The sequence below is a fragment of the Elephas maximus genome, chromosome 7 (genome assembly GCF_024166365.1).
Source record: "Elephas maximus indicus isolate mEleMax1 chromosome 7, mEleMax1 primary haplotype, whole genome shotgun sequence".
NCBI lineage: Eukaryota > Metazoa > Chordata > Mammalia > Proboscidea > Elephantidae > Elephas > Elephas maximus.
This window is the reverse complement of record NC_064825.1, coordinates 34,646,001-34,666,678: the sequence shown is the minus strand read 5'-3', so window position 1 is coordinate 34,666,678 and position 20,678 is coordinate 34,646,001. Positions and strand designations below refer to the sequence as shown.

At 45.5% G+C, this 20,678-nt stretch overlaps 1 protein-coding gene across 1 annotated transcript; it reads right to left on the bottom strand.

Annotated features, from left to right (window-relative positions):
* Nucleotides 1–7,087: 7,087 nt before the first annotated feature.
* FZD4 (frizzled class receptor 4) lies at nt 7,088–16,126 on the bottom strand. Its single transcript, XM_049889596.1, has 2 exons — nt 15,531–16,126; nt 7,088–13,435 (listed from the first exon to the last, which is right to left on the bottom strand). The coding sequence occupies exons 1-2, from the start codon at nt 15,810–15,812 to the stop codon at nt 12,107–12,109; spliced, it is 1,611 nt and encodes a 536-aa protein (XP_049745553.1). The 5' UTR covers nt 15,813–16,126; the 3' UTR covers nt 7,088–12,106.
* Between the last annotated feature and the right edge of the window lie 4,552 nt (nt 16,127–20,678).

Sequence of the window (20,678 nt, the reverse complement as noted above, 5' to 3'; positions counted from 1 at the left end):
GCTTAAACGCTGCGCCACCAGGGCTCCTCTCAGGAACACTATTAAGTAGCTACTCTGCCCTGAAGATGTTTTGACCGTATTCACCACTAGGTGTCACAAGAATCTTATTTTAAAAGAAAAGCTTCGTGAGTCTGCATCAACTGGATGGCAACTAACAACAAAGAACGTAATTCTTTAGTGTTCAGATTTCTGGATAAATATTTTTAAAAACAGTGAAAATGGCAAATGTTCAGAACCTTCCTCTTAAAAAGAGCTGATGGTTTTAATTCCTTAGACTACCTGTAAATATGTGCTTTGCAGAATTTCAACAAATAGAAAAGCTTTTGTTGAAAGACCCGTGGTAAATGTATATCTTACAGGAAATTCCATTTCATTTACACTATTTATTTAATAGAAATAATCTCTGAGATTATTTGCATTTATTTCTGAAGGAGGATGTTTTTCCTTCCTCAGAATAAGTTCAGGAAATGGGTGAACTGTTCAGGAAGTTAGCTAAATGCTGATGTAAATCTAAAAGGAAGGTCTGTTGTTAAAAAAAAAAAAAAAAAAAGAAGACCAAAAAAAGCTAGGAAGTGGTTCGCTCTTTCACTTATGGAAAATGTTATGCAGACTTTCTGATTTAAAAGGAAGAGGGCTAGGAAAAATACCTGTGACCATGCTATCCTTTCTGTGGGTCTGGTTAGGCAACCCAGACTTTTACTGATAGCAGGAGCAGGCAAAGAAACCTGTCAAGAAATAAAAATCTAAATGGGAAACGTGACTGGGATTAAGTTTGTATTAAATGAAGCTCTTACTACGGAATTCATGGAGCCCTGGTGGTGCAGCTCTTAAGAGCTCGGCTGCTAACCAAAAGATCTGCAGTTCAAATCCACCAGCTGATCCTTGGAAACCCTATGGCACAGTTCTACCCTGTCCTATAGGGTCACTATAGGGTTGCTATGAGTCGGAATCGATGGCAATGGTCCTGGTTTTTTGGTATGAAATTTGTATCAGCTATTCTAGGAAGGATGTCTTAATTGGAAACTGAGTCCAAAAGAGCTGTTGCCCACCCCACCCTCCACCCCCTTATTTTTGTTCAGTTGCCGTGGGTCCATTCCAACTCATGCAGCAGGAAGCAGATCACCAGGCCTTTCTTTCACAGCACCTCTAGGTGGGTTCGAACCACCAATCTTCCATTTAGTAGTCAAGTACTTAGCTGTTGGGGCCACCCAGGGACTCCCATTGGGGCCCCGAAGTACTACATAAACAACAAAACATTACCCTCCCCTTACAAGGATCCTGTCCCTGCCAGCCACTGACAAATGATATGGTGCTGACCTGAGGACTAAAAGGGAGAGAGCCTCAATCCAGGGAAACCCAAGCTCTTCGGGGGCACTTGGTCAGTGCAGCAATCTGCCTGTAGCCCATCGGTGACAAGGTCATTATTTATCTGTAGCTTGCAGTGTAGGGGGTGTGCTGTATCAGGTGTACAGGGCAAACAGAAAGCTCCTTCCTCTGAAACACTGGCATTTTAGAAAGCAAAGATTCAGCTCATTGAACAGTGCCATGGAGGGACATACAGTTCATTGTGTTTTTTTCTGGAAATCGCGTCCTCCTTTCCAATTCTCTGCTGCAGTCTTCATTCAGGCCTTCATGGTTTCTCATCCATACCGAGCTTCCTGCCTCCAGCTTCTTTACAGTCCACAGTCGGAATGAGCATTATAAAGCACCAACATGGACATGGCCCCTCTTTGCTTTAAAACCTTTGCCCACTCCCCGTTTCTGAGCACAGGGAGAATACAACCTCCGAGGCCTTCCATAACTCGGCCTCAGCCCACCTTCCCTCCCACTTGATGAGTCTCAGACTCTAGTTACACTGAATGGCTTGCTGCCCCACACCTCCTCACAGGCAACTAACTCTCTGCCAAGTTTATTAATGAATTTCTGTCTTACACTCTGAGTAATGAGGGTTGACCATGTACCTCTTGTAATACCTGTATAGCAATCTCTTTGGATTTACAGAATACGACATGAGAAAAGCAAGAGAACAGGGCTTAGAGGACAAAAGGCAGACACTATGCAAACTTCCTACTCGGTGCAAATATTATAAGTCAATATGTGTGCCTAGAAAAGATGTTCAGATGGAGGCAGTTGGCTGAACTGGCAATTAGATGCCTCTGGTGACACTCCATAGATAAGCTTTCATTTTTTTTTTTTTTCCTGATTTTTGTGGCAACCCTCCCTTCTGTTGGTGATGGTGGTGTTAGTTGCCATCAAATCAATTCTACCTCATGTGTGTCAGAGTAGAATTTTGCTTCACAGGGTTTTCAAAACTGTAACCTGTCAGAAGCAGATCGCCAGGCTTGTTTTCGAAGTACCTCTGGGAGGCTTCAAACCACCAAATTTCAGCTGCTGCAAAAGACTTCTTTAAAGTATTAAAAATTCAGGACGTCACTTTGAGGCCTAAGGTATGCCTGGTCCAAGCCATGATGCTTTCGATTGTCTCATATGCATATGAAAGCTGGATAATGAGTAAGGAAGCCGGAAGAAGAATTGATTGATGCCTTTGAATTATGATGTTGGCAAAGAATATTGAATATACCATGGATTGCCAAAAGAACAAACAAACCTGTCTTGGAAGAAGTACAGCCAGAATGCTCCTTAGAATTGAGGATGGCAAGACTTTGTCTCACATATCTTGGGCGTGTTATTAGGAGGGACCAGTCCCTGGAGAAGCACATCATGCTTGGTAAAGTAGAGGGGCTTTGAAAAAGAAGAAGGCCTTCAATGAGATTAAGTGACACAGTGGCGGTAACAATGGGCTGAAGCATAACAAACAATTGTGAGGATGGCGCAGGACTGGGCAGTGTTTTGTTTTTTTGTACTTAGGGTTAGGGTCGCTATGAGTCGGAACTGACATGGCAGTACCTAACAACAACATCAGTAGGGTGCTTAACTGTTCGTGCCACCCAGGGACTTAGTTTTTATTTTTTACGTATTGATATCAGAAGGTGGTTTTGACAAGGAGACTGGGTCTTAAAAAGTCATGTTCTCTGGAATCCAGCCCTTCTCCCTTTTTCCTCTTCCCCATCCCCTCCCTACACATTCACCTAGTGAGGAAGATAGGTGGTTTTGAGGATCAAAGGGTGAGATGACAGCAGTCTAGAAAACGTTTTCCTGCTCCATCTGGTACTCAGAAGCTGTTCTGTTCAAACTAAGCCAAGGAGGCTTTTATGGATTAAATTGTGTTCCCCCCAAAACACATATTGAAATTCTAATCCCTATACCTGTGAATGTAACCCTGCTTAGAAATAGTTTTCTTTGGTATGTTAATGAGGCCATATCAGTACAGGGCGTGTCCTAAACCTAATCCCTTCTGAGTTATAAAAAGAGCAGATTAGACACAGATGTGTGTGTGTACAAACAGGGAGACGCCATGTGAGGATCGTCTATAAGCCAAGGCACCAAGCAACACCCAGGGCTACCAACAGGGAAGGAATTGACTTGGCCAAGACCCTGATTTAGACTTTTAGCCTTCAGAACTGAGAAAATTAATTTCTGTTCTTTAAAGCCACACACTTATGGTATTTGTGTTACAGCAGTCCTAGCTGAGACAGAGGCCCAAGGAGTTAGTTTAGGAAGAAATCACGTGATTGGACCTAGTACCATTCTTCCTTTTTGGGGGGTTAGGGGGTGTAGGAGAGGACAGGTGGTTTGCTGCCGTGAACTTCTGAAGGGAAAGGTTGTGTCTTATTTATTTCTGTGTCCCCTGCAGTGTCCCAGGACGGTGTCTGGCACATGATGGGTCCTCACTCAGCTATTCAACAAATATTTACTAAGCAGTAGAGGATTTGTTTTTCCAGGTTTAGGGTTTTAAGCTTGTTAATAACAGCTGAATTCTTTCTCTGATTTGTCATCTGCACTTTTGGACTCTAAGTCGGACTTTGTCTTTCATGATTTTTCAAAATCACTCCCTCCTTCCCTTCTCCCAACCGAGTCCAGCATTCTACATACAGTAGGGTCTCAGCAAACATTTGTTGGGGAGGAGGAGAAGAAGGAAAAGGGAAAGAGAGACAAGGTAAGCCACATAGTGGGTAGGCAATCAATTCCTAACTTATTTTTGAGGCTGGAGAATTTTTTTCTGAGGCTATTACCCTGGCATCTTTCCAGAAAGTCCTGCAAATGTGATAGCTTTTGCTGTCACCTTTGGTTTCCTTCCTATACTGGCCACAGTTGTCACCAAAGCCTCTAAGTTTCCCCACCTAACAAGTCAAAACCCTTTCTCCCTCTCTTCCTTCCTTCTTTCTTTCCTTCCCTCCTTCTTTGCACAAATATTCCTGAAGCTTGTACTCTGTGCCTGGCACTGTGCCAGACTCTGAGGACACCCAGTTGGGCACCTCAGGGAGCTCAATCTAGTGGGAAGATGGGCCCATGCACAGACAATTATAAACAGTGCAGTGAAGGCTCTCAAAGTTGAAAGCGTAGGGGCTTAAATTTACCTATGGTGAGGAGAAAAGGGAGCAAGGAGGCGGCAAGCAGGAGGGTCAAAGAAGATTTCCCAGAAGAGATGATACAAGACCTCAATTGTGAAGGAAGAACGGACATAAATTAGTTGAAGAAAGGGCAAAAGGGCATTTCAGGCAAAGAACCATGGATGCAAAGGCAAGGGGGTGAGAGGAAAGCAATGAGACTGAAAGGTTTTTCTATGTGACTTATCAGTTCCATCTTGTTGCTTTATACTCTACCAATTCACTTCATATCAAGTGAAATGATGCAATCCTCAGGCATTTTATGAAATTTAGATAGCCAGTCAGAAACATCAGCTAGCCAATCATTTAATCTCTTAAAGAGGAAGGCTCTGATAATGTGGGCAACCCATGATATTAAGCATATGCTTGGGTGAACACAGGATCAGGTGCTTTTAAGAAACCAGGTGGGAGGCTGACGAAAATCAGGTAACTGATGTGAAATGTAATAAATCTGACTTTCTATTCTCTCTCCCTGGAAACTTGAGATGTTGGAAACGTTGGCTGCTATGGCAGATGAATCAATCCATGGGCTCCCTTACCCTAAGGATGAAAGAGACCAAAGGAAGAAGACAGAGTGATTTTAAGTTAGGTGGGGCCAAAGTCCATTTGAAAGCCCTTGGGACTAAACTTCTGCAGATTCAATACATTTTCAAAACCTTCAGTAAGATGCTCTCGTCCTACCAACTTGGCTGCATTATGAAAAAAAAAAAACCGAGGGCAGAGTCGTCCCCTGAGCATGGTTTATTTCTGTTCACAGAACTTCGAAGACGTGAGGCCAAGGCTGACCTCTTTAGTCAAGAATCAGCTCAACTTTAAAATTATGATTGCATGTGAAAGCTAAAATGGGAAAGATAAAAAATCAGTTCTCAGGACAGAAATGCTAAAAACCCTTGGGCTACATTCCAGTCAGGGTCCTGGCCCTGCACACAAATCTCCCATTGGGGGTGGGTGGGCAGGAGACCAGCCAAGACCAGTTCAAGCCAGTTGAGTGTCAGGGAATCATGGGGTTTATTCTAGAGGTGTCCAGCTTACAGATAAAGAAATTTACCTTAGTGATTATGCTACATAATCCTTGAAAACCACTCAGGGCCAGGTCTTATTTTTAGTTGCCTGCCAAAGCATTTACCCATTCCCAATTAACTATTGGTAGTAATTAAAGAAATCAGAACTATAGAGCATAAAACAAAAACAAAAGCATAAGAAGGCATAAGAAGATCTAGTTGTCCAACCTGCGACTTCCCCTAGACAAGTCCCTTGCCCTAAGCCTCGCTTCTCTTTATAAAGGAAGGCAATGCCTGCCCTGCTTACTTCAGAGATGCTATGAGAATAAAATGAAATCATGCAAATGAAAGTATTTTCTATACTGATAGTCTTTCTCCAAGTGCAAGGGATTATTATGATTTCAATTCAGATTGTGTTGACTTCCTAACAACTTGGTGCCCTGGCGGTGAAGCGGTTTGAATAGCTCAGACTGCTAACCAAGGTTGGTGGTCGAATCCACCAGCCACTCCTCGGAAACCCAAGGGGGCAGTTCTACTCTGTTTTACAGGGTCACTGTGAGTTGGAATCGACTCCATGGCACACAACATAACTATTTAATGAGGAAGTAGTGGATTGAGAAATGGCATACTTTACAGGGAAGAGAATTTAAATCATATACTTCCCTTCATCCATTGTTGGAGATAAAAATACACTAGCAATCTGTAGATAAGAAAAATAGTATTGCAGAGTCTTATTCACTGGGCTTTTTACTTACACCAAAACAGGGTGGGATTCAAGTGAAGCTAACAGGTACAGAGCAATTTATATGCAAACCACGAGGGCTGATGTTCTCATCTGGGGCATCAGCAGACTTCTCTGTCAGGCGTCCCCTTCCTTCTGTGTCTGTGTGGTCCATAGTATCATGTGCTCCCATGACACCATTCTGATAATGGCTTTGAATTTGCTTTATCCAATAATTTTCCTGGATATGGGGGACAGAGGCCACCCAAACTTGTAAACTTAGAGAAGCCATTTTCCTGACTGACCGACGTTATGTACTTCCATGTCATAACATAAAACCAGAACCATTGTGTAGCTGGGGAAAAAAAATCTCAAGTTAAAAAAAGGAAAAATCTCCTTTTTAACATCTCCTTTTTTAAGAGACTCAAAGCACTACAGTGATGGGAAAGCTTTTTCAGGCCACCAGACTGAGTCAAGGGCATTTGGAAGGTTTATAAAAATGGACACATGTATTGGAAATGCCAGAAGTAAGAGTCATTGGGATGACAGCTTGAGAACTCTAGTTATGTCCAAGGCATAATGTGACCCACTTGAGTGTTACTGATGACCACAGTGGTGATAAATTCCATTGACCTTGGACTCTGGGGGTTTGCTGACCTAGGAGAAATCCCAGAGGGGAAAAATAGCTCCAGCAAAAAAGAAACAAAGAGGCTCTCAGAAAGCAGTTCTCAATCTGCCTTGCAAACCAAATCTTCTATTTCTCACTGCTGGGTATGTATGCATCCCAGGGACAAACATACACCTTCAGGAATACTGCCAAATCACACACCAGTTAATAAACAAAATTTTATTTTCCTTTGATACAAAAATTAAATAGCAAAGTTTATTTTTTTGTACAGTGATAAATTAGAAATTTACAGTACAGACATCAATGCAGACATACTTTTGTAAATCCTTAAAAGCAGGGTCCATTTCCTTTGAAGTTCAGCTACTCATTCAGGGCATGTGTAGCAGGAGTTTGCCTGGTACCTCTATGTCAAACTTCTGAAAGTCCCCAGGTTGGTGTCAAGGTGGCTGGAGCTGTAGTGCAGCATGAGGATACAAGGCCACAGAACAACTAGTGTAGCTGCTGCACAGAGCAGGTTGAATGATATTTTTATCTTTTCACAGATGGTACCTGATATTTACTCCATCTTCCTTACAAAGAGCTCAAGAGACCTTGATCCTTAGGCCTTCTAAAGCCTCACAACATCCCTGTGAGGTAGGAAAAAATCCAGAATGCTTACACACCCCACTAGGAGACACCTAGAAAGCAGATGACCTCTCCCAAGAGCCCACAGCCAAGTCAGGGCCAGAGCCCATGAACAGGATTTGGAAACTTCCACAACCTGGGAGACAGAGAGCCTAGCCTTCAAGGGCAGGGCTGCTCTTGCCTCTACTCTCAAAGGCTTCTGGGATGACAGTGGTCATATAGTGAATACTCTAGGAGATCAAGGAGATACAAAAGCTTTGAGAACATGGCTCATGTATGACCCCAGGTAGCCCTCTACAAATTGCCTGGGTGAATACCAGGAATTTGTTGATTCAAAGATGAAGAAGGGAAATAAGGCAAATCAGAAAGTGGCGAGGGGCTTACCAAGGTGAAGCAACTTGTCAGGGAACCCTTGTTGTACTTCCCTCCTGGTATTGACAACGTGCCATTACTGCATGGCAAGAGGCAGCACCAGACAGCTTGAACCAGGCTGCAGTGAAACAAACTCCATTATTTAAGGCTCTAGTGTCTGATCCCTGATAGAAGCAAAATGTTCTCCTAGAAGTTTCCAAGATCTTTAACCTAGCTCAAGGAAAAATGATAACCCAGGTCCTTTGTCAGTCATAATACAGACCCAGACCGGGGACTCTGACCTCAGGTAAAATACAAGGACAAAAAGAATTGTCAGAGTCCCGTAATTCGGCATGCTTTTCCGGACCAGCAGCTCTCTCCAATGCCCTCCACCATGGAACCAAATTCAGGATATAGAAACGATCCTAAGGGGCTCCTTCCAAAGTATGTCCTTTGTGGCTTTTGTTCCTAACTGCTGCTGCGGCCACCTCACCATAAGTCAAAGATTGCATCTTCCTAGTGAAATCCCTTTAAATTGAGTCTGCCCCTCTGGGCTGAGGATGTCAAGTTCATCCTTGTGTCCTTAGGTCCCAGGTGGGTGGCCAAAACAATAAGCACTTAATCCAGTGGCCAGGAGGTTGAGGTGGCCAGAGAGGAACCTGCAGGTGCTGAGTAGCATCATAATTCAGAACCTAGAGACAGAAGTGTCCCACATTTTGGGGTTAGGGGTTCTGGGGAGAGAGTGACCCAGGAAAGGAAAGTCAGAGAACATTTCAGGAAAATAAAATGTGGCACCTCTTCTCCGGTTTCAGGCCCCTGAGCAAGCTGCCGACACAAGCAGTCTCAGAGATCAGGAAATGGGTCTCCATAAAGGAAAAAGGATATGAATCAACCTAGCAGCTCAACCAGCTGGTTCTGGCCAGTTCCACCCTAACCCACGTTCCTCATCCCTGAGGTTTGGCCTTTACGGGCAGGAGAAAGGAGTCTGCCAGAGAGGAGGCTGGACAGAGGTGACCTTGGGCTCCACTTAACAAAATCTCTGGAGGCCAAAAGATTTTTAGGGAGTGATAATCACATCTACTTGTTTCAGATTTCAGAGACAGAAAAGCCACCTTAACCTTTTCCTTATCAAGATGTTATCCTCAAGTTTACCTACACAAGTCACGTGGAATACACTCAGCTGTAAATCATCTGTTCCCCAAAAAAGCCGTATTAGATGTGTGGGCTCATGTCCTCATAGCCTATTTTCATGCTCTTTCTAGGAGCTTCCACAGAGACTGTCATGAAGCAGAGTTGATGCTTTCTATCAAAACCTCTGCAATTGATTTGGAAAAAATCCTGAGATGACATGAGGGACCCAAGAAGGTTTATAGGATGAAGACAGTGAAGCAGATGGAAGTTGCAGAGGCCCCTTCTTTTTCACAAAACCAACAGCAAAATTCAGCTGACCCAGGAGCATCACCAGCCTTGGTCAGTTAGAAGAATAGAGCTGTCACCACTGAACTAAAATGCTTATCTTCTGTGACATCCCCTAAGTACTTAATACAGGGTTTTACACATAGTTGGCACTCAATATATGTGCTGGTAAATGCCTTTTTTTTTTTTTTTTTTAAAGTAAATACCAATTTAAGAGGAGATGGAGTTGTTCTGAGGTAATTGGTAACTGACTCCTTAGCCACAAAGTTCTTTTCCTGAAACCATCAACACTCTCCATTGTCTGGAAGGTGAAATGCCTATAACCCCGTGACACTGCTAAGGCTACTAATCCAGTCTGTACCAACAGGCCACTTCTGATCAAATATACTTTCCTCTGGGAAAGCAACAGATTTGTGGGACAGACAATTTTAAACCCAGAAATCGTCAGGCCACTAGCTCCAGAGCTCGCATGCCTGGGTTTACCCAAGGGTTCTTTTATTATTATTATTTATTCATTCACAAATATTGAACACCTACTTCTTGCCTGGGCCTCTGCTTGGTCACACAATCACTGAAACATTACAGGGAAAATTGCCTTACAAACCCGATACTCTAACAGCAAGGCCAGTCCCCCACTGCATGGTCCTTCCTGGGCCAAAGTCTCTGCCCAACTCCCAAGACACTAGAGCAGAGCGTGAGTAAGGGCAGGCTCTGCCCCTGGGTGCATGCTCCAGGGCCCTGGGCAGTTATGGGAACTGCCTGCAAGCAGCGCAGGGAGTTCACATTTTACATTTCACAGGCAATGTAGTCTCAGATGGAGTTAAACCAGCCTTCCTGGGACCATTTCTCATGCTCCGGGAGCCCTGGCCCAGAGTCCAGCCAAGGTACTCCAGCTTGGCAGACAGCAGCACGGGCCATCTGTGCCCATTTAGCTTCTGCCTCAAAAGCCCTAAGATGTTCCCTTCCAAACCACACAACAGACCTTACATGCATCTTCATCTCAGACAGCTCAACGACCACAAAAAAAAACAGAGAGGAAATGGCAAACCATGGGCATAAAGCTCACCTCACCCTACCCGCCCCCCCGCAAAAGAGCATGCTTATTTCCAGAATTTGACCACCTATTTGGAATTTTAAGTCCCTGGAAATGTTTTCCCACAAAGAAGAATCATAAAAGAGAGCTTTCCTACCTGCTTTAAAAAAAAAAAAAAAAAAAAAGGCATGAATAAATAAATAAATGAGTCACTGCAAAGCAGAAACGGAAGCAAAGACAGGTATGAGTTATACGGAGAGCAACCTGTGACACTGTCAACAATTTGTCCCAGAGATCTGGTGATTAGAAGGCCTCAGGCGGGTTAACAGAGACACCAGTTACAATTTTAAAAGCTCTGCAACTTTTGAGAGGCTGCTAGGGGGTAGCCCCTTGTAAGGAACGTAAAGCATAAATATGAAAGGCTTCGGATACCTCCACAAAAGGCAATTAAGACCAGTGTTGTTAGCGTTTGCAGTTCATTTCATAGGGTCTACACTTTATTCCCTAACCAATCAAGCTCCTGGCTGGCATTCTGCAGATTCATTAAGCACCATATAAATACTCCAGGCCACACTGCCTCCAAGGAAATCTTACAAGGAACCTTTGCCAATTACAAGGAAACAATTATGCGCCAAGTAGTTGGATTAGCTGTCCTCAGTTCCCTTCACAAAATTGAAAAAGTCTCCATTGTTGTAAGTAGACCAGACTCTGATAACATTCTTATGCTAAAGGAAAAAAAAAAGGCACTATCGTTTTGAGAATGCAAGTTGACCATAGTTGTAAAGTCAGTGAGTATACTATGTCATGGTCCAAGAATGTGCTTTTAATTGTAATTGACACACACAAATTACACAGTTAATCTGGGTGAATGCAAACTTGCCAAGAAATTTAACATTTTAGCTCTTCCAGACTGGCGTCTGCACAGATGCAATCACACAAAGTAAAATATATTAAGTCTCAATTGCTCAATGCAATAGGTCTCCGAGGCTGGTAAGGTAAGTAGACTTGGTAAATCTCATTTTTCTCTGAATAAAGTGATTGTCAGAAAGTGAATCACCCTGCATTTTCCCCTCATTAGGCATGCTGCAATGCAAAAATTCCTATAAAAATACCTTTTTTGAGTCATGAATGTAAAATGAAGAAAACAGCAGCAGCCTAACACAGAGACACTGAAATAAAAGAGGGAGAGAGAGAAGAAAAATCCACTGGATATCTTAGGTGTGTTTGTACAGTACTTTTGTTTGTCTAAGCCATTCTGTTTTATGACAAAGGCACTGAAGGATTCTGACACCACCTCTGGGGAGTGCGATCCACACAGTTCTAAACAGCAGACAGTGCACCACAAATGTTTATGTTAGACCAGCCAAACTACAAGCTCTTGTAACACGTCTCTGAACCCAGCGTTTCCAGTGTTTATAGATCACTTTGCTATTTTAAAGACCCAGTTAGTTTTAAATTTTAAAAGGGTTAAAAAAAAGTTACTCTTTCGCCCTGCAAGTTATCGACTCACGGCTCAAATCCCACCCTGCAAGGAAAAGCAGCATCGCCCTGGACTGCTCGCAATCTAGGCAGGACCTCCACACTCCAAGCTGCGACCTGCTAAAGTGATCAGTATTTTGATTTTTCACAGCTTTGAAAGCCTCTAACTGGCTTTTCCATGTTGGATCATTCCAAAGTCTGCAGTAAAATCATTGGTTTTAGGATGCTGAGAGGGGCGGGGGTCTAGCTTAAGTGGTGTTTGTTTGTTCAACTTTTAGCAGCATTTCCACCGAAATGCTACTATTCCCTCTATCAAAATGAGGACCATGTAGAGGCTGGTTATCCTTATACCACAGTTTCATTGCCTTTCCCAGGCTTTACCCAACCACTCCCTCTCTTCTCTCTCTTTACCTTCCCAGAGTTCACCAATCTGTTGGAACATTTCTGCCACGTGTGAAAAGTTTTGGCAGACCAAATCCACATGCCTGAAGTGATGCCCACCAGCAAAGACATAAAAATTTTTAACATTTCAACTGCCATATTGGAGTCATCTGCAGAATACCGGAAGAGTGCCCAGTTGGAAATTTCATAGAAATAACAGGCAATCACACAGGTTGCAGGAACCGTGTACAGTACTGAGAAGACTCCAATTTTGACCATCAGCCTTTCCAACTTGTCTGTCTTTGTCCCATCCTTTTGAAGATTTGACCGAATTTTGAACAAGGCCACCAAACCTGCAGCAATGAATAAAGTTCCGATCACCAAATAAGTGAAGAGGGGAGCCACCACAAAGCCAGTGAGGGCATCAAGGTTTTGGTTTCCAACATAGCACAGGCCAGTCAGTCCATCTGCATCCACCAGTCTCATGATCAAGATGACAATGGTTTTCACCGCAGGGATGGCCCAGGCTGCAATGTGGAAATAAGAACTGTGCATTTCAATGGCTTCATGACCCCATTTGAGTCCGGCTGCCAAAAACCAAGTGAGTGTCAGAATAACCCACCAGATAGAGCTAGCCATTCCAAAAAAGTACATCAGCAAGAAAATTATTGCACATCCTGTGTTCTTAAGTCCTTCTTGGATGAGAACGGGTTCTGCTGCCTCTTCAAAATCGCAGGATATCCTTTCCCGGCCTACAGTCAGCCTGACAATATAAGCAATGCTATAAATATTATAGCACATACTGAGAAATATGATGGGGCGCTCAGGGTAGGAAAACCTGGAGGAATCGATCAGGAAGGTCAGGACCGTGAAGGCGGTGGAGATGAAGCACAGGCTGGCCCACACGGCCATCCAGATGTCGGTGAACTCCTTGGCTGAGCGGCTGTATAAACCGGCATCATAGCCACACTTGAGAACACAGTTCAGGCTCCTTTTCACCCAGATGTACTGGTCAGAATTGGTTCCCACAGAGTGACATTCTTCCCCAGGCTGGATGGGGGTTTTGTGAGGTAAAGGTACCTCTTCGTCACCTGGCCCTTCCATGCACATGTGATTGTGGTCATTCTGTGGTGGGAATTTGCTGCAGTTCAGGCTCTCTGGCCAGGCGAATCCAAATTCCTTCAGGACCGGTTCACAGCGTCTCTTGACTGAAAGACACATGCCGCCGCATGGGCCAATGGGGATGTTGATCTTCTCTGTGCACATTGGCACATAAACCGAACAAAGGAAGAACTGGAAAAGTAATGAAATGAACAAAGAAAACAATGAGCTGGAAGTCTGACTAAACGCTTGCACAAAGCTTAGTTGAATGCTTCCAGGCAACGTACGTATCTGAGTATGATTGTTTACTCTGATCTCAACCATGCTTATTAATCCATCATTTACAGACTTTTCTTAGGTTGACTCTAGTAATCCTTTCAAGGAGAACAAAAATAAGTAAATAAAGAAAAAAAGCGTTTGAATAAGAATTATATAATCCATTTCCCCACAATGGAAGGAAATAAACAAAAAATTGGCTTTCAAGCTCCTCCTTTCAGCTACTTTTGGAAAGAGCTGAACAGACAAATCAAATGACAAGTCATTTTGGTGATGGAGTGGCTTATTTTCCTCTCCATTTCCTGATCTACATTAAAAAAATTAGAAAATGTGGATTGAATATTTCTCTTGCTAATATTCTGTTTTCTACCTTATCCCTTATTATTATTATTTTTTAATCAGTTCGATATTGAAACAGAAAATGTCCTAACTGGGACATTGTTTGACTCAAAAAGATGTGAGGGAGGTTGAGGTCTCTGGTCATCAGAGGTTTGTTTGGTCAGGTTTCCTCAATGAATAATAATGAAGCTCAATAGGAAAATGTCAATGTTAAGTCCCTGCAAACTGTAATACCATCAGAGGAGACTCCAGTTGCTGTCCTCAATTCCTCCAGCATTGATAAACAGTCTGCTTGGCTCCTTACAGATGTTGTCTATGAAGTCTAGAGTTACAAGTAACTGTTTTCCAGCATGTAAAGGGATCCAGTCCTGTCCTTCAAAACAGCTTGGCTGCTTCCCCGGGATACATGTAATTAAAAATATATATCCCTGCAAAAGCTGTGTCTCCAACAAAATTGCCACTGATGTCAGGATATGTGCTGTTTCCAAACTAAGAGCTACAGGATCATGTCTTAGGCTTTTATAACCTAGTTCCAAAGTTCTGAAACTTCCAAAGGGACACTTCACCAGCAACAGGTCTAATCCCAACCATCTTTTCAAAACCGCAATCCAACTTTTAAAATGATCTCTGTAAAAACATGCACCTAGTAAGTAAGCTGCATGTCTGTTTCTTATCTTTCAGAAGTTACAGCCAGAACCACAGATTTTTGAAGCTTTTAGCCTGGACAACTACACTCTATTTTTTCCCAACTTCTTTTCTAATTTCTAAAAATCACACAGAACCTCACCAACCAAAGCACAACCAATGTTAACAATTCTTAAAATTTCTGTTCAGTCTTTTAAAAAATAAATTGGTTCTTTTTGCAAGATATTATCACACTGTGTATGCAAACACTTTCTTGTTGTATGATGAACATTTTCTATATTTTTACATAAACCTTAAAATTATTAATAACTGCAAAAAAAATTCTTCCAATATATAAACTACCTTCCTGGAGCTTGACCACACCATCACCTTTTCTCCCCCCGAGCTGTGTTTTCTCTCCCTCCAAGCACTAAGCCTGCCCTCAGCCCTAAGGATAAGAAAGGACTAAGGCCATCCATTCCTTCCTGCGTGACGTCTAAAGTCATAGGGAATCAGGCGAAGAGGGGTCATTCCTCAGTGTGTTACACTTGATAAAAAAAAAAAATTGATAACCCACCCCAAAATACGGGGGAGAATACTGGTCTGAGAGGGACAGGGAAGGGAGGAGAAGTTCATGTCTCCTTATCTTTCATTCCAAGTCTTAGCTACATACAGCTGGTTGTCCTGCCCGGGACTCGCCCACCCAGCAGCGGCGGCCGGAATCCTTGGCAAAGATAACCCTCAGCTCCACTGGGGTTAGGGGCTTGGCCAGACTTGGTGGGCAGGGGAGAAAAACGGAAGGGCGGGGTGTCAAAGTGGGTTCTTTCGTAGGCCAGATGACTTACACAACGTTTTGGCTTCCAGTCCCTAAGAAGGGACAGAAAAGTGGGGGTGGGGATGGAAATCACTTTTCCAGGAGAGTTTTACCCTTCAGGCTAGGAAGGGGGTAGGGGGCTCTACTTGGCGAGGGTTCCGCGTAGTTAGTTTGGGGCGTTCCAGCCCAAGAGGTCCCGTCAGGGGTAGGGGCTGGGGGAGGGGGGGCGCCCACCTGCAGCTGGCTGGAGCAGCCGTACTGGATGAGCGGCGTGAAGGTTGTCAGCTGCAGCTCGGCGTCCGTCTGCAGCTCGTGCCCCACCAGGTTGGGCATTTTGGTCACGTTGTAGCCGAGGTTCTGGCACATGGTGATGCGAATGGGGTCGCAGCGCCGCTCCTCCTCGTCCCCAAAGCCCCGCGCCGGCCCCAAGAGCAGCAGCAGCAGCAGCAGCCGCAGACTCAGCCCGACGCCCCCGGGCTCCCCCGGGACTCTCGGCCCCGCGCCCCGCCGGGCCATGGCCAGAGCCGGGGGCGGCAGCGTAGGCGGCTGCACCAGTAGACACCCCCAGTTTGCACCGGGGCGCCGGCTGCCCGCGCTGCTCCCAGCTCTGGGAAGGGAGTGTGGTAAGGCGCCAAGGGCGACAAACGGGCAGCGGCCGGCTCCTCGGCAGCTGCGCGCGACTGTGTAGGGGAATTAGATGCCCCGGGCCGGGGCCGAGGTATAGACTGCAAGGGTCATGGCTGCAGGCGGCGAGCCCCCAACCCGGCGCCGGCCGCGTCGGCTCGGTGTCTCCGCGAAGCCCGCCAGCACCCAGCGCCGCGCCGCTCTCACCGCCCGAGCCCTCCGCGGCGCAGGAGGTTCGTTGGGCGGTGGCAGGGAGGGACAGACAGCGCGCCTCTCCAATGGCCGGGCGCCGCGGGCGGTGACGGGCGGGGCTGCGAGGCGGGGCTGCTCTGCCGCTGGAAGGGTCAGCCCCTGCCCGCCCGCCCCCCTCCTCCGTCCCTGCCTCCCTCTCTCCCTCCCTCCCTCCCCGGAGCGCCCCGCCCCGCCCCGCTTCCCGGCGCTCGCTTTCCTCCCACCCCGTGAGCCGCGCGCGCGGGGGCCAGGCGGGGATGGAGCGGGGTCGCTCCGACCCGGCCAGCCTGCCCCTCCTCTTCCAGGTGAGACGTGCTCCCGGGTCGCTCTGCCCCTTTCCCTTCCTTCTTCCAGCTGTCACCTCGGCGCGCGGCCACCTCCCCGTCAGGCTGAGAAACATTCACAAAGAACATGGGGTTGGCTTCAAATTCCGGCTGTGTGACCTTGAGCAAATTGCCCAACCTCTCGGCGTTAGTTTCCTCATCCATAAAGTGACTTGGGAGGATTAGAGGTAATGCGTAAAACGCTTAGCACCGTGCCTGGTACAGCCAGAGCTCGTAGCTATTTTCACTCCCAACTCGCTTTGGTGGGAGCCCGGCCCCTCTCCCCGCCTCCGGACGCGGTCCGACCTGCGCTCGGGAGCTGCTTGGTTCGGGCGGGCAGTGGGGGAGGCGCCCCGGACCAGCCGGCGGTCTTGCGCTCCGGTTTCCTTCACTATACGAAATGAAATTCCACAGGGGGTTCGAAAGGAAATGAGACCGGGACGCTCCGTGCTTCTCGGCCCGCCGCCCTTCCTGTCTCGGGGACACGGTTTCTAAATAAGGTTGGGAGGGCGTGAGGGTGGGAGGGAAGAGGCCTGACCTGTGCACTGAGAGCGAGAAAGGCGCACAACCGCCAGAGCTTTCCTCCCCCAGCCTTCTGGACACCTCCTCCCTGCAGGCTGCCCCCCTTTCTTCCTTATTCCGTTGCTCAGGGTCCTGGGGATATGGGAATCACGCGACCCGGGTTGGGATCCAACTTTCCCCTATCACATTCCTAGTACCCCGGGGCTTTGTGCTGGTCCACCCACTCTCTACTTTCCAGTCGGGCCAGTGGAATTCTCAGCAGGTGGATTCCTAAACCCTTTACTTGTTACTTCACTGTGGTCAAGCTGCTGTGCCTCTCTGAGCCTCAAATTGACCCTTTATGAAATAGAGAAGTTCATATCTACCTCACAGTTATTCTGAGATCCATGAAGTAATGCCTGTAAATCACTTAGCACATAGCACATGCTGAAAACTTGGTGGTGGCGGTGGTCGTTTTCTGTACAACTGTGGAACAACCTCCTGCTTTCCAGCCTGGCACCCAAATGTCTTCCATGACAGCCCAGGCCTGAAGATCTGGGTACCAGGCTTCTTGCTCTCTTCCTGAGATCCTTTTGTCCATCACTTGCCACCATTTTCCTGGGGCTGAGTGAAAGGAATCAAGTCTTTATGTACTTTTATATCCTCCCATTTCAGCCAAGTCTCTGGCACATGGCAGGGGCTCCATACAAGTTGGAATGATGCCTAAACCACTCACATGGTGCTCATACCTTGTCTTGTATTTTTAGTTTTCTTTTCTTATATTAGCAACTAGATTTTCTTACATTGAGGACAGAATGGAGTCAGTGTTTTTGGTGTTTGGCTTTGTGTCTAGAACTGTGTCAGGCACATACAAGCTGTCTTGTCATCAAAACCTCCCAGTGAAGGTAAAGGAGGCTTTATTAGCCCCTTTAAAAAGATGAGAAAACTGAGTCTGGAACCAAAGCGATAGTTAGAAAATGACAGAGCCGCCCAAGGAGGCCCTTCGAAGATGATGTAAAAAGGTAAAAGGGAAGGTTATTTCCCCAGAAAAATTCCCAGCTGGAAATCTCCATACTCAAGCAGTAGGGTTGAGTATATTCTATGTGGTGGTGTGGAGTAATGCATGAGACGACTGAGCTACAAAGATGAGTAAAACTGACCCCTATGCCCAGGACCTCACAGAAGAAAACAAAGAATAAACAAAAAAACTATAACTCAGCGTATAAGAGAATAAGTGCAGATAGAGGGTTGTGCATAAACTGAAGTTAGAGATAGCTGTGTTTGGATGGTTACTTGGAGGGCGATGAACTCCAGGATTCTGAGCTACTCAACAAAGTGGAGTTAGTGTCTAATTGGCACTTCTAGGGCATTTGTGGGGTGGGGAGGAGGACTTGCTTTGTGCTGAAGATATGTATGCATGGTTTATTAGACCATGAACTACATGAGGTCAAGGAGGAGAACCTGTCTCCCACACAGGGCCTGGCACACAGTAAATGTTGTCTGATTTGTTATCAAACCAGTAACAGCCCATATAGAGCCTTTACTCTGTGTCAGACACTGTGTTACATGCTCTACGTACATTATCTAGTTTACTTCTCACAACAGATTGAGAAAGCTAATGTTCTGAGAGGTCAAGCAGTTTGCCTGAGATTAGACAGGAAATGTTGGAGAAGGGCTCAGATGCATGTCTGCTTGGTCCTGAAGTCTCTGTACACAGTACTGTTCTCCCAGAGGAAACTGCCTTACACCCAGCCTAATCCATAGTTAAAGATGACCTTTGTGATCTGGACTTGTCATTCCTAGGCCTGGCATCCCAGCCTTACCTTGCTTGAAGCAACTGTCTCCTTTGAGAACACTCGAGGAAGCCCCTTCCCCATTAGAAGCTTTTCCTGTCAACGGCTTTTCTTTTCCAGCGAGGAGCTAGTCGCAGGTATTTTCCAAAAAAGAAAGGCAGCGGAATCACATTTCAGTCTGAAAGTGGAAGGAAAACAAAGACCAAGACATAGAGCTAAGTCTGAATGGACTGGAGCCCCTTAGCCTCCCTCTCACAGAGTGGTTTACACAGTGGAAAGTCTGCTCCAGGTGACAGGCATGGCATGTTTGTCTTTGTTACAGAAAACACTTCCCTGAGGGAGTTCCAAGTAGAGGCATATCCACCTCTCAACCTTCAGAGCATTTCCCAAGAGGAGGAGAAGATAAGGACACCTGAATAGTTAAACCTAAAGGGCAGGCCATGGTCCTTGAGTGGCTCTGGTCTCAGTGCCTGGGCAGCCCCCTTGTTCCACGTTAGAGTAGTAAAGATCCAGCCACTGTAGGGCTGCCACAGACATGACTTCAGCAAACTGTTCCAGCAGTCGGAGAGCTCTCCGTTTGCATCTAATGAGAGGCTGGGTTCTAATTAATTCGTGTCATGTGTTGATTTTTCAACCTGACATTTTCTGCTCTAATAGACTCTTGTAATGGTTCCTAAATTAGAAGCTGCATTGGAAGACTAAAGTTTAGGTTAAAGTCCGCCACCTAGGGGGGTGGGGACTGTAAACATCCTTTCCTTCCTTCATTTGCAGTTTCTTTGCTAACCCAATTAAGTGTTGAAGTAGTCACCCCAGAGCCTGCTTTTTATTTCTTGTGAAACAATCCAACTAATCCATATTCAGTAGCTTCCAAGAAAAGTCTTTTTCCAACCACTCCTGAAGAAACCAGCTTCTTTGAATCTGGACAGAACATTTAGAACTCATAAAGAGCTATCTTGATAGAAAACGCAGGGAAGTGGTTCATTATTACCCCGTTTGGTTTTTGAGGGAAAAATTCATTGGAACTAAAATCCCATAGTGTTTAGGAATTTACTGTGGAACAACAGAAGCATAGGGAGAAGTCATGCCAGACCCCAGCAGTTTGTAAATAATCTGGGTACTATATCTTCCCCCATACCCAACAAGTTATAAAGCGAAAATGTGTTTACTGGGTGAGGCCGGACGGAACACCAATCTTGCTCCAAGCTGAGGAATCAGAAGTTTCCAGAGATTAAGTAACAGCTACTAAATGACAGAGCCAAACCTCTACTTATTACATTGTGCCACTAGCCAACAGGGAAGAATCAAGTCACCATAGAATTCTTGCATGTTAAGGAATCAAAGCTCTATTGCTTTTCCTACCCATATTTCTTAGTAAGCATAAAATGGTATATAAGCTAAAACCCAAACCCGTTGCCTTTGAGTCGATTCCAAATCATAGTGACCCTTAGGACAGAGTAGAGCTGCCCATAGGGTTTCCAAGGAGCGGCTGCTGGATTCAAACTTCCCACCATTTGGTGAGCAGCCAAGCTCTTAACTACTGCACCACCAGGGCTTCAATACATAAGACATGCTTATTGTGGTGATGGCAGTGTACAAATGGGCAACCAAGAACCTCTGCAGGAAGCAAAAAATAATACAAGCATACCGTGGCCTCATCTCATTTCAGTTTTTATCAGTCACGGTATTAACAAATGTTTTGTGATGTGTTACTGTGAACGTGGCACTGATCTGGGCGTTGGAGGATATGCAGACATATGAAAGGTGGTCCTTGTCTTCAAGGAGCTTACAGTCTCATTGGGGTTAACACCTCATAATGACCATGAGTGAAATAAGCTTGTTTACAGCTAAATGCCTTTTCTTGGACTTCCTCAGCCCCCACACTTCCCTTATCATAGTACAGAACACCCTGT